At 37.5% G+C, this 13623-nt stretch overlaps 1 protein-coding gene across 1 annotated transcript; it reads right to left on the bottom strand.

The window, feature by feature from the left end:
• Window positions 1–6511: 6511 nt before the first annotated feature.
• Window positions 6512–13015, bottom strand: LOC139144148 (steroid 17-alpha-hydroxylase/17,20 lyase-like). Its single transcript, XM_070714808.1, has 9 exons — window positions 12784–13015; window positions 10349–10522; window positions 10065–10158; window positions 9011–9172; window positions 8523–8731; window positions 8138–8263; window positions 7575–7814; window positions 7174–7272; window positions 6512–6762 (listed from the first exon to the last, which is right to left on the bottom strand). Exons 1-9 carry the CDS (start codon window positions 12935–12937, stop codon window positions 6512–6514), a joined length of 1509 nt encoding a protein of 502 aa, XP_070570909.1. The 5' UTR covers window positions 12938–13015.
• Window positions 13016–13623: the final 608 nt, after the last annotated feature.

Here is a 13623-nt window from a genome sequence, read left to right as displayed (position 1 = left end):
TCAATTAAGTTGACACTGCTAAATGCTTCACAGAACAGTCAATAGCTGCAGGTTTCATTAAAATTTGGTGCTGTAATTTCGGAGGTATATTACTAATTACAACGTTTATAATATATGAAAAGAGCCTTAATTTGACACTACTCAGTGCTTCATGTGGCAATTAGATATCTATCGAATAAACATCTGTACCACGTTTCATCAAATACAACTAGTCTTCAGTCAGGTTCGAACTCACAACATACGGTATCCAGACACCTAGCGGAGAGGCAGCAGACAGAACTGCCTGGCCAAATCCCAACTCTCTCAAAAAGTGGTTCAATAACCGGGCAGTATTGTTACATTTTTCTGAACAAGACCCCTCCACATGCTGTAGAGTTCATAAAGCACTCACTCTTGTAAACTCACTATCACACATCGTATACAAACTTTATCGAAGCAATTAATACATCACACAAAAACTTAGCGAAAGACAAATTTAATGCTGTAATTTCTGAGTTATATCACTAATTACAAAGTTCATTAAATGTGCAAATGAACTCCTTATTAATTTGACACTGCTCAGAGCTTCAGAACGTAGTAAGGTATCGGTCGGATCAGTTGCAGTTGTATCGAAGTTATATGACTAATTATAAAACTTCATCAAATATGCAAATGAGCTGTTTATTAACTAGGCATTGCTTATTGCTTCTCAGTATTAGATGTCTATCCGATCAATATTTGCAGCAGGTATCATCAAATTTGGAGCAGGAAGGTTAGAGTCATATCACTAATTACAAAGTTCATAAAATATGTAAATGAATCCTTAAATTAACTTTACACTACTAAATGATCACAACACAGTCAGATATTTGTCGGATCATTATCTGTAGCAGATTTAATCAAGTTCGGTGTTTTTTATTCGAACTTATATGACTAAATACAAAACTTCATTACATATGTAAATGAGCTGTCTATTAACTATATTGCTCAATTCTTCTTGGTACCATTAGATGTCTATTGGGTCAATATTTGTAGCAGGTATAAAATTTGGTGTAGGGATTTGGGAGTTATATCACTAATTACAAAAGTTCATTAAATATGCAAATGAGCAGATAATTAACATGATACTCACAATATCATCATAATGCTCTGAGATTGTCATCACTGAAAAGTTTCATCAAATTTGTGCAGCATTTCTTTAGATATGTCGACACTGTCATAAATGTATCCCTAGGAAACCATCATATCAAAAAAATGATATGTCACAACTTCATTAATATGCAAGCCACACTAACCGAAATCTTATCAATTCTTGCCATTAGCATATGCCACCCGTCTACTAAATCTGACTTTAATCTGTTCAGGCGTTTTTGTATTGATATGAGTGACCGTGTAAAAAGACAGACAGACTGACTGACACACAGGCAGACACAGACAGACAGACAGACATGAGTACGATATTACCTCATGTGTGTGAACACGAGAACTAAAATGGGAAGAGTGCCGTATCACTAAATCGAGTTGAATGAATGAACTGATTAGGTCCAATAACCTAAATAGTCATCAAGTCATTCGTTGAATCTATATTTCCTATCAAAGACAGGAAAATACTGTTGCTTGATACATGGGTTTAGAGAGACCACATTGCGATTTTCCTAACTCTAATTGAATCATTTACTGAATTCAAACAACTTAGAATATATATTGAAGAGATTGTCGACGGATACAGGTGCATACCCAATTTCAGACACGAAGAAATTGGCTGTACCCCAAAGTATAGTACATATGCTATCATAAGCTACAAATAGTGGCGGCTTTTGCAAAGTCATTTAAGAGTCAAACCCTCAAATCTTTGACCTTTTGACGACCTAACTTGTCACAGCAAAGAATAAGAAGGTTCCACTTCCATCTGTGATCAATATTATTTACGTTCATGATCAATGTTAAGAATGCAGTTAGTGACGGAGGAGGATTGCGTAAATCAGCAACTTTACTTAAGGGACTGAAAACCATCTCATATTTACTTATGCAGTATGCTTCTCTATGGAAACCAATACATTTAAAGAGGTAGATTTGTATATATATAACTCTTTTGGATATCCCAGGACAATAACTGAATACGAGCGGAAAGGACAAAACAAAACAAAAACTTGAAAACACAAAAAGAGCAAAACAATTGTTTGTATTTGTGCACGGAGGTGAGAGGATTATGGATGCAGACGAAGTTGCAGGTATTGTAGTTAAGGCGATTTAATCAACACATTTGCAATTGAAAATTTAACTATGCATGACAAAGTATTACAGTTACATGACTTTTCATCTCCCTGTTCACTAAAATGTGGATGGTGCGTACGCATACGCAGGAGTTGTGTGTTTGTTACTCAGAAGGTAGTTTAGCCCTGGACTCCGTCTTTTGGCCTTATTTCATACTCCCGCAGGTCAAAAGACTGTGTCTGGCGCTAGACTAACTAGAAGCTAGCCTACCTTGCATCGGAATCTCTAAGGAAATTATAGTTGAGTCTGCTTGTTCGCTTAGTTAAGGCAGAGAGAGCGTGCTTTTCTGGATTTTATTTTGCATTTATTATTATTCCTTTATGTTCAACAGAGCGGTAATTGGATAGAGTGTGTGCTGTTGTAAATGTGGTACAATTAGAAATGTCAGTCCCCACAGATTGCTTGCGGTTATTATTAATTGAGAGGGATGTGATAAAACCTAGAATAAGAATTATTCAAATTGGAAAAATCTAATGTCGGAATTATTCATAACGAGAAATCCCAATATAAATTGCTGCACCGTGAGATATATCTAGACTGCTTCAGCTCCGGAGAAAACCAACACTGCATTTTACAAACCAAATTATTTGAAGGTGGCAGGGTCACGCGTACTTCGCAATTCAATGATTGGTCGCCTTTCCAAGCTGTGTTAATGGCATACTGCCATCAATTGTCAACCTCTTCAACGATAGAGACTATATGAGCTCAACGGTTGCCACGACAATCAAATCGTACAAACTGATCAATTGACGTATTAAAGTGGAAACATGGGTCAACATCAGTGTCTTCTAAAAAACTACGTCCAACGCGAAGGTCTTCGGAGGGAAAGAACCCACCATACATCACTGGCTATTGACCGTATTGTATATAATTTGTGCTGCGTGATACTATTGCAGCTTCGTATTCATTTGTATTTTCATTTTAAAGTGCTGATGTGTAGCCTGTTTACAGGCTAGTCAAATTGCAAAATTCTTGATATACTATTAAAGTATTTGAATTTAGTATTTTTCGCGGTTTCAAAAATTTGCCCTTTCATCACAGAATAGACAAGCAGATTTCATAGCAGATTTCAAACCGTAATTTGCGAACGAGGATACTTTACCCCGAAAGAAGTTGCATTTTAGGTCACAGACGTCACTATCTATGTGGCAACGGAATTTTTGCTCACCATAGCGAGTAATACTGTACATGTGCAATAGCCGTCGCGCCGATTGTCCGCTCCACACGCAGTGCAGTTGTCGTCGTTTCAAACGCTTTCGAGGGCCAAGCCTTCCACGACGAGATATTGTCTCAAAATATGGAACCGCCAAACGTACTTTAACTTCATCAAAGACAAAACAAGTTTATGTGTCGTTAGACAAAACTCCCGCCTCGAGTTATGGATTATATCATCAGTGTAGGTTACACAAAGCTTTGTGTGACGAAAGTTGCTGGTGGTTTGGCCATAAAATAGTCGAAATATCATCTTATAGTTATTGCTTTTGACATGTTTCTAGCACTATACAGACGCAAAAACGTGGAAACCAATCTTGAGATGCTTTGTTCATTTTATTTTAGCGAGGACCCTAACATTATTGCAGCGTCACCCATAGAACAATGGAAAGTTCATATTTGGTAAGGGTGGACCATTAGATCTTGGGAGCGGGTAGTCAAAAACACAAAAGTAATGTAAAAAGCAAAACGTTTAGGGAAGAAATCTTCAGACTATTTTGCAAAATAAAAAAATCAGAACACAAAAAAAATCCGAGAGATTCAAGAGAAAAAAATTAGCACAAGACTCACTTGGAACAAAAATTTACAATATTATGAAATAATATTCACAATCTGATTGTGACCACCCCCATCTCCCAAGATCTAATGGTCCATCCCTAAACATCATGAGTACCCATCTCACGTGAAGTGCAGTTGAGTGAGAAATTGTATGACATGCACACTTTGATCTCTCACAAAAAATACTTGAGGATGGCAGCTATCTCCAATCCCAAGGATATCGAAGACTTTCTCCTTGTGATAGATGCCTCACTACTGAAATATGTTGCTGATTTCAAGAGGCTCGATTTCTGCAATGTGAACACTCTGAAATTTTTCAAGGCGTAAGAATTTGACAAGTTTGCCACGAGTGTCAGCACAGTGCACAAACGCATGGTCCCTTTTACACGGTTGCAGAACTACAGACGCCAAAGTCATATCTTGTTTTGCCGAAGGTAAGTCCCGGAGCATTTTAAACAGATGAAGGGAGTGACCGATCATTTCAACCATGTAAACTGTTCTGAACAAACGGTCGTCCTCCATCAAAACAAGCACGCTTGGAAGAAAGCCTGGAGGAAGTGAATTTTTGGACGTTGCCCTGAACGATTTTCATTGTCAGTCACCTCAGGAAATCGCACTTGAGTCGTTGAGAACTGACATTGTATCATTGCAAACAGAACTGAATTTTGCCACCACTGAACATGACAGGCTTCAAATATGACATAAAACTGGTCCAATAATCATTTACATTCAAGGTAATACATTACAAGGTCCATTGGACATTTGTGATTTACAAATTTAAGTAGGACCATCCTGAACCACTGATAGTTAGTGGTGGTACCAGGTGTGAGGAATGGGTAAGTGTACCCTGCTAGCTTGCTACACCCGTCAGGATTGGTCTTATGAAAACTGTCTAAATATTGTATGAAATGATACATGATATGAATCACTGTAATAAGTCAAAGCCGGGAATGCTGTCGCTAATCATTTGAGTGACCGAGGTGTCATATTTGGCCACAATGTCGTCATATCGACCGTAGAACTTTTTGAAGTTCTAACGAGCCTTTTTGTTGTGTATCCCTGTCTCACTAATTTTGATGCCAATGAGCTGTGTCGTAGTTGAAAATCAGTGTAGGAATCACAAGCCCTACAATACCTGAGAGGTTGAGACACGTACACACCATAAGCAGACGGAATATTACTTGACAAGTGGGGATAATTTATAATTTCAATCGAAATCATCCCTTTTGTCATACAGCCTTGTGTGTGACCCATTAATACTCACTTGTAGGAATAGGTCAAGATATGAAGCAGAGTTCCTATCCTCTGTTGTTTCTTTGATTTCTAACTCATCAGGATAAATATGATGTAAGTAATTTGATATGTCTGGATTGTCTAGACTAATCAGATCATCAATATATCTGTACGTGTTGTTGAAACGCCTTGCAAGTTTTTTAGACCCTGCTTTGTAGAGAGATTGTAGGAACTCTGCTTCATATGAGTATAGAAATAAGTCAGCAAGAAGGGGTGCACAATTTTTACCCATTGGTATGCCGATAGATTGTTGAAAGGTCATACCACCAAACTTAACAAATATGTTGTCGATTAAGAAATTAAGCATGTTAATAATTTCTTCATCTGTGTATTTATGTTGGGCATCCATATGTTACTGAAATTACCTGACCTATGTTTGGTGGTAATGTATTGGTACCTTCTACTTGCCATTTTTATGCAGGAAAGCTTGTTTAACAAGAGATGACAACCTTCTTTTAGGTTTATCGTGGGGAATTGTGGTGTATCATGTGGAAAAGTCAAATGTTCGGATTGAGCTGAACTTTTTTTCTTGACTTTTAAATCAAGCAACAATTCCTTCGAATTTTTTAGTATCCACATTTGATTCAACCCACTTGTTTCCTACACTTTGTCACACTATCGAAAAAGACCATTTTTGATGGTTGTTAAAATTATAGTCAATAATTATAGTCAATAATAATTACAGTCAATAATTGTGACAGATATTTGGTAGTGCAATGATCCTGCAATAATTGGTTGATCCTGTTTCAAAGAAAGTACACCAGAGAGCATGTAAGAGGACCAGGCGCTAAGAAGTGTGGTAAATGTCACACTAACGGCGTCCATGACAAACGTCGATGTCCCTCTGATAAGAGCGCGTCAAAAAAGTACAAGTTTGACAAAGACAATACTCATCTCACTCAGTTTGTTTACCTTAAATAACGGTCACAGTGTATATTTGATATTTGTAGGTACATGTGTTGACTGCCTTACATTGTATACAACTAATGTTCTACGCTTCAAAATAATGAACTATTTCTGAAAAATAAAAACTTTAGTTACAAATGCGCAAAGCAAGCTATATGAGCACTAAAAACTATTTATCGTATAAACTGCATTTAAAATATTTTCGATAGGCAACTATTTTAGTAACTCGCAATAATGTTAAATGAGAACCGTGATATGGACGCGTTTACGAACAAAAAAGATTTGTGATTCAGTATCGTCTTTTCATCACAACTTCACACTTATTTGCTCGTATGACGAATACACTGGTGTTGCCTTCTAAACTTGGTAAATCTCTCCCAGGAACAGGAGAGAATGTGAATCGCTGAAAGAGGGCCGTGAAAAGAAGGAACAGCTCGGGTTTCGCCAAAGACTCGCCGAGGCAGACACGACGTCCAGCAGAGAAGGGCATATAGTTGTCTGCTTTGGGTTTCAGTGAACCGTCCTCTTCAAGAAACCGCTCTGAAAGCAAATGTGTTGGAGACGATATTACACAGTGTGCTCTGAAGTACTGTATAACAGAGTGCATGATCAGATTTGATCTAATGAGCAAAATATTTCATAAAAGTTGAAAACTATAACATAGTTCCGTTATGTATGACAGTCAGTCAGTCAGTCAGCCAGTCAGCCAGCCAGCCAGTCAGCCAGCCAGTCAGTCGGTCAGTCAGTCTGTCTGTCTGTCTGTCTGTCTGTCTGTCTGTCTGTCTGTATGTATGTATGTATGTATGTATGTATGTATGTATGTCTGTATGTATGTATGTATGTATGTATGTATGTATGTATGTATGTATGTATGTATGTATGTATCACTGATATTTACAGTTACCTCTATACGGAATTATGTTGGACAAAGAACTTATCCGCTGAATATACCTGGTTTAAACTGGTCGGGATTTTCCCACGCTTTTTTGTCCATGTGCACAGCCCAAAGGTTTATAAAAACCCAAGTATCTTTAGGTACGTTGTAACCACCTGTTGAGTGAAAAGTGAAACCGAAGTGTAATGGCAAAATCTTTTGATTCGAAACAGCTTTTGGGTTTTAAGTATTTTTCATCCTTTTTGAACTGAACGTGCTGCCTGTTTTTATAATATCGTTCGAAAAATTTTCACTTATTTTGAAAGGACTTGAGACAAACTAGCCGGGCAATTTTTTCATGTTTGGCAGCATTATAATTAAAGTCACTCAACGCGGGTTGTTGTATAGTTTTGACTTCAGAAGATGCTGATGGACTGTAATTGTAAAAAATACGAAGACACACAGGAGGATATCTCACCTATTGTTGAATCCACTAAAGCTTTGTGGGGCACTGACAACGGAGCAACTGTGCGTATTCTCATCAGCTCGTGTATAACAGCGTCACAGTACGGCAACTTGGAACGGTCAGAGAGCAAAGGTAGACGATCACGGCCAACAACGTCGTCGATCTCCATGGCAACTTTGGTCTGCACATCGGGAAACCTTATCATATAGACAACTGACCAATCCATAGTTTCTGTTGTAGAGTCGACGCCCGCTTTGGGGTTTATGAAGATAACATTCATTGATAAGTGTAAGAGAAAGACAGACAATTTAAACTAAAATATTACTACTATTTATGAGTTGAATTGCGTACCTTAAAGCTAGTCCGTTTGTTTTATGTGATAAATTAAAGTGTTTCTATATTTGCACAATCATGTAATCTGAAAATACTTGTGGGTTTATGTCTTTCCGCATCCGCCCGGGTTTTACATTCGATCGTCTCCAAACGTGAGTCTGTTTCCTACCGTCCAGCTCTGTTTAGTATGAAAGTGTGTGTGTTTGTGATACCCTCTCTGTTTACCGGCATTCTAGCATTACCTCCATACAAATCACCAATAGTTTGTATAAGATGTGTATCAGTCAGCTTTTCGATATCACCGACGCCCTCTTCGACGGCTTTCATCTGCTCGTGGATCAAGTAGTCTGTTAAGTTTTGAACGTTGTCTGAAATATAATTATTGGAGTATTAGCTATCTTGACCAAATTAATTTGTTTAATAGAACAACACGATATACAATATGATAATATAATTATTATAAAAACAAACAGATCAATGATTTTTAAATGTACAAATGACGTCAAACTCAAGCCCTTGTCACATATCTTATGTTGAAAAATGCAAACTTGGCAAGTAAGATACTATATTTAGCGCGACGATAAGGGAAATAATAATTATCAAAAACAGTACGGTAATATTAAATACCTTTATCATAATTCTCCTTGCGTTCCCTGAACTTGGTTTTAAAAAACTCTAATGCTTCTTCATTTATTCTTATGAGGTCACGTGTTGCCTTCATCGGAATGTATCGCATAAATGGAAAGACGTCGGTGATAAGGCCGTTGCCGACGATTTCTGTAAATTCGTCGAAGACTCGCATGATCATCTTAAATTCTTCGTCTTCCAAAGTGAGGCTGGAATTTAAATAAATCTCTCAGTGCAAGAGTCACAATTATAAGCAGACCGCCTATCTTTATATGTTTGTGACTTCCATGAATGATATACTCTTAATTACCCTATAATTTTTGAAGGTGTAACGCTTTGACAGTTTCAACATGGTCGCGTGATGTTGAATTCGGAGTGTCGCACCAAATTTCAAATTTCAGATTATCAACATATAGACGATAGAGAAAATGATGAAATGAAACATTTACAAGTGCGAATAACTTCAAGTGTAAACTTTCAAAACCTACCCGTATCCGAAACACAATCTGCCGATAATGTTGTTCACAGTCAGCAGGAAAAGTCGTTTCATTTGTATCGGTTTGCCGTCACTTTCCTCCAGTACCTTTTGGAGCAGTGGAAATGCTTGTTCCCGCAACAGGCATTCCAGTTTTTCACCGCTTGCGTATGCTCTGAAAAAATATGTTTACAAATGTTGATAAACATGAGAGAGATTATTTTGTCTACAAAATCAGTTTGTTGATCATGCAGTGCATTTTTTAAGCTTTTCGGTATCCTGAAGGATCTATAATTCAGTAATACATGAAAGTATAGTCAGTTAATGCTGAAGCAGTATCCGACAGTGGTATTGAAAATCAATGGTAAATGCTAACATTTTGGGAGATTTTAGAGTTATGAGAAATGTCGCCACAATGGTATCGCTCATCAAGTGGTGCGTGGTAGCTGCCTTCAAATGACGTAACTTTTTAGTTTCGCATGCCTTTCTTGTAGTTCCAAGCCAATTATTCAACCAAAAGTTAGCTAATAGTATTTTCTACTCAGTCAGGTGTTCTTGTGCAAAATATTAGCAGAGACTAAACGTGCCGTTTACCTATGTCTGCCGTTCCGGTAACCCCGATAGCGATTTTTAACTAATTTGCATCAATTTATAGTTGTCGACTAATTTTAATAGTGTAATAACTGGGAATAACTAAATTAAATTGTGGAAAAAAATACTGCTAACAAGTTGTACATAATGGAAATCTTTGATGATAAAAATTTTGCATGTCAACAGCACATGCAATGCATTGTGTAAATGATTAATAGACTCACTGCTCGAGCAAGTTCCACTCATGACTTGTTAAACCGTTAAGGTGGACAAAGTGCTTCTTAATCACCGACGTCAACTTGTACACACGGAAGGCGATCACAATTAAAATCCTATTTTTCTAACACGTTTAAGTAATAGTCAACGTCTGAATACAAAATATTTAATCTTGTAGTCAAATCGTCGGACTTTTCTTCTTCGTTAGCGAACACACAACAACGCTTGAGGCACTTTTCAGCCGAACTAAATACATATACCTTATAGCCTGGTGGGAAATTTTCCTGTGTAGTTTCCATGTTGGACTGTAATCACTGAACGCGATGTCCTTGCGACCTTCAGTGAGAATATCACCTATGAAACAAGTAAAGGAACGCGTGTTTGATAATGTTTGTGCATAGGTTTATTATATACTGACGTTAGGTTAAAGCATACATTCAATTCATGTACATGCTTGTCAGCAAACAATAAAACCCTCTTGTTGGTCAACACCACTAGCTAGTAGTACAGATGTCACACCAGTGTAAAGACTGTTTTTACTAACCGCTTAATGTGCGAGGTCTACCAGCAAAGTCTGTTGGCTTTTTTACCAATGCTTCCTTGATGAGCTCATAGTTGTTCAGAACGACAGCCAAACTACTGCCCAACTTGATGGTAAAAATGTCACCGTATTTCTTTCCGAGCTCGATGAAGTCAAGATGCATATTCTCGCTTAATGCTGAAGAGATAATTGAGAATCAATGTCTGGTTAATGTTAACAAACAGACGTTTTATAATTTAGTGAATGCTAAGGCTCAAATTTCAACATTCTGTACTCACCTGTACCATGTACTCACCTATACCACAAATGTTAGTATAATCATAAAAAGTGGAAAGTCATGCAAAACAATTTGATCTCTCTAAGTAGTATGTTTTGTGTTGATTTCTTTGATATGCCCGTGCAATCAGACACTAAACACAGCAAACAGAAAGACAGATAGACAGACACGCGATGTACAACAGCAAGGCAAGGGTTACTGTGACAAATCTTATACACACAGGCTGCACATATATCTTTTCACTTTGCGATTAAAGACTATATTGGGGTTTTTTAAACAAAGCCCCTTCGAAACAAAAGGAAAACGACCACAGACATGTGACGGCAAGTCAGAAGTGTCTAAATAAAAATGCGGTCCATATGAACCTGGCATCGGTCTGACATCATAGGCTGCGAGTTGATACGTTTTTTAAACGCGAGTTCGCTATGTTCCATTGGACTGGTCAGTTTCTTCGGCCTAAGGCGATCGCGATTTGTATAGGGCCTCTTGTGTGTTATTTGGGTGATAAGAAAAAGGGGGAATCAGTGTGTTTTGATTGTAATATATGTAAGATATCAGCCAATAATCGCATAAAATGCATCGTGACAGCCACAAACAGCCCTTTGGGCGCCAAACGTTTATATCAGTTGTATTAGTTTTATATCAGTTGTATCAGTTTTATATCAGTTGTATATCAGTTGTATCAGTTGTATATATATATATATATATATATATATATATATATATGTGTGTGTGTGTGTGTGTGTGTGTGTGTATATGGATGATTTTTATATATGAAGTACGGCAAAAACCTGATCCTTGACTGTTTTCTGTATGAGAACATGGTATGAGAAACCTACATGAACAAATATTCCAGATTACATCGATACAGTCACATTAAATTACAAAGGAAAAGTGTAAAGACAGCTTTAATTCTCATTACTTTATGCACCTGAAAGGCAAAACTGTTTCTTCCTTTGTCAGGTTATCAAGTTAAATTTTTATTTTTCATGAGTATTATGATAAATAACCTAAGGCAGTTTTTGTCATCGCTAAAAAGTCCTTTTAGCAATAATATACGTAATTAAGCCCTCTCCCCAGCTCTTGTCAGGAAACATGGTACTCTTTTGCGCTTATCACTTATTGATCTGGGCTCAGGGTTCAATATTGCGTTCAAACTGTGGTAGCATAAACGAGCCGTACACCCACCCTGGATACTGTAGACTATTTTTCTGTAGAGTTTCGAGCTTATTTGCTTACGAATACTAGGTCATTTAAGGAACCCAGACAGAGGTCTGGTTGTCACAAAATATGAACCGGTAACTCGCATAAACTATACATGTACTGTTCTGCAGAGAAATTCGTGAAATTTTCATCCTTGTAAACAACGTGTGAACTTAATATTCCAGTTTGTACATTTCTAACAGTATCGACAGGCGAGCATGAATTTCACTACGTCACTGAGCTGGTGCTGCGCTACATTGGTGCTTACACAGCGAAAATATATTTTATGCTGGTTATTGTTTATTCATTTCGTCCAAAGTACATGCACTCGTGGTCACGATGTCAACGTACTGATGACGTATTCTGCTGATGTGCATACGATTATGAAATCTTATCATGGTAAATTCCCTTGGTTTAAACTGGGCCATGACATTTGATGATACTGTATATTTCGCCTGTAGGGTTAACCATGCGTCACACGAACCTAAACGTACAGAGGAGGCTTTATATTTCACTAGCTTGCCACTGTTAAATTCTTGACTCTAAACTATGTACGATCGGGGTAGACAAGGCCACGGTCTATGTCCTTAGATGACCCAGTATTTGTAATCACATTTGCTCGAGCCTAAAACACGAATACAGACAGTACCCAGACTCTGTGAGCGACTTGGCCTATATCAATATGTGATGACGCACGAAACGTTACTGGGTCAAAGGTGATGGCATACTTTGGTACCATAGCTGAATTAGAACATGAATACATTGCCTGTGAAAAAGGCCTTTGATTACGCTAACTGTCCATACTGGGTGCATATTGTTTACCTTTAATGCTCTATTTTAAGTATACGTAAAAAAGGTACTGATTCTTCGAACAGTGCGATGCTTTGACCAAAACAAACGCCATATAGGAAATCGTATATAATATTAAATCATTTAATACCGGTTGAAAGGTACTCACAGAACAAACTGCCAACGACTGGATAGCCTCTCGGTCCTGGTGGCATGCCTGTCGGTCGATAAACACTCCATGCTGACAGAAAAACAATTAGCAGCACTGCAATAAACAGATGGGTTAAAAAACCTCCAAAAAGCCAGTCCACATTAGGCAACATTTTACCGTGCGACGCGAAGAAGGTGGCGACTAGCAACTGACGCTGGCGTCGTTAAAAGAGGATAACCTAGTAATGTTAACCTTTGACTTGTGACCCATATGGTGGCAATTGGCAGCATTGTGTCATCGAGCAACATGTGATAAAGAGTAGGCGTCAAAACACGCCTTTTCTACAAATTAAATATACAGCTTCTTAAGAATATCGTTGAATATGATGCTTATACAGGGAGGGTGGATTACTTTAGATATTAAATGAAAATTTTCAAGTGTTTCAGTATATATATAGCAGTCATCTGTAAATTTAAACTTTTGCCGTATGTTTGCCACATGAAAGTGTTATCACATCATGAACAATATTCACCACTGATTAGTTCCAAAGGTCATTAAAATATACAAATATGTAATTAACTGAAATAAAGATGCTAAATTTCTTTGACTGCTGTCATGTGGATTTTGAGCAGGAAAGAAACATTCAGGAACTTTCAATAAAATCACTGACAGTATTTAATCACTTCATTGACAGGAAACTTATTAATTTTTCAGTATAGGCCAGATTTCTGTCAAGTTCATATGAATAGCAAGTGTTATCAGATCTGGTACAGTAATTTTGATTCAGATTGCTGATTACAAAAGTCATTACATATGCAAATAAGCCCATAATTGACCCGCTTCATAGAAGAGTAAGAT

This window comes from Ptychodera flava, chromosome 11 (assembly GCF_041260155.1).
Source record: "Ptychodera flava strain L36383 chromosome 11, AS_Pfla_20210202, whole genome shotgun sequence".
NCBI classification, from domain to species: domain Eukaryota; kingdom Metazoa; phylum Hemichordata; class Enteropneusta; family Ptychoderidae; genus Ptychodera; species Ptychodera flava.
Note: the sequence above shows the minus strand (reverse complement) of the source record. Positions and strands in the feature narration are given on the sequence as shown.

Coding starts and splice junctions, on each gene's coding strand:
- LOC139144148 (XM_070714808.1), bottom strand. CDS start 12,937: ATGTTGCCTAATGTGGACTGGCTTTTTGGAGGTTTTTTAACCCATCTG. Junction 10,523..12,783: donor AGTCGTTGGCAGTTTGTTCT/GTGAGTACCTTT, acceptor TTATCTCTTCAG/CATTAAGCGAGAATATGCAT. Junction 6,763..7,173: donor TCCCGACCAGTTTAAACCAG/GTATATTCAGCG, acceptor ATTTGCTTTCAG/AGCGGTTTCTTGAAGAGGAC.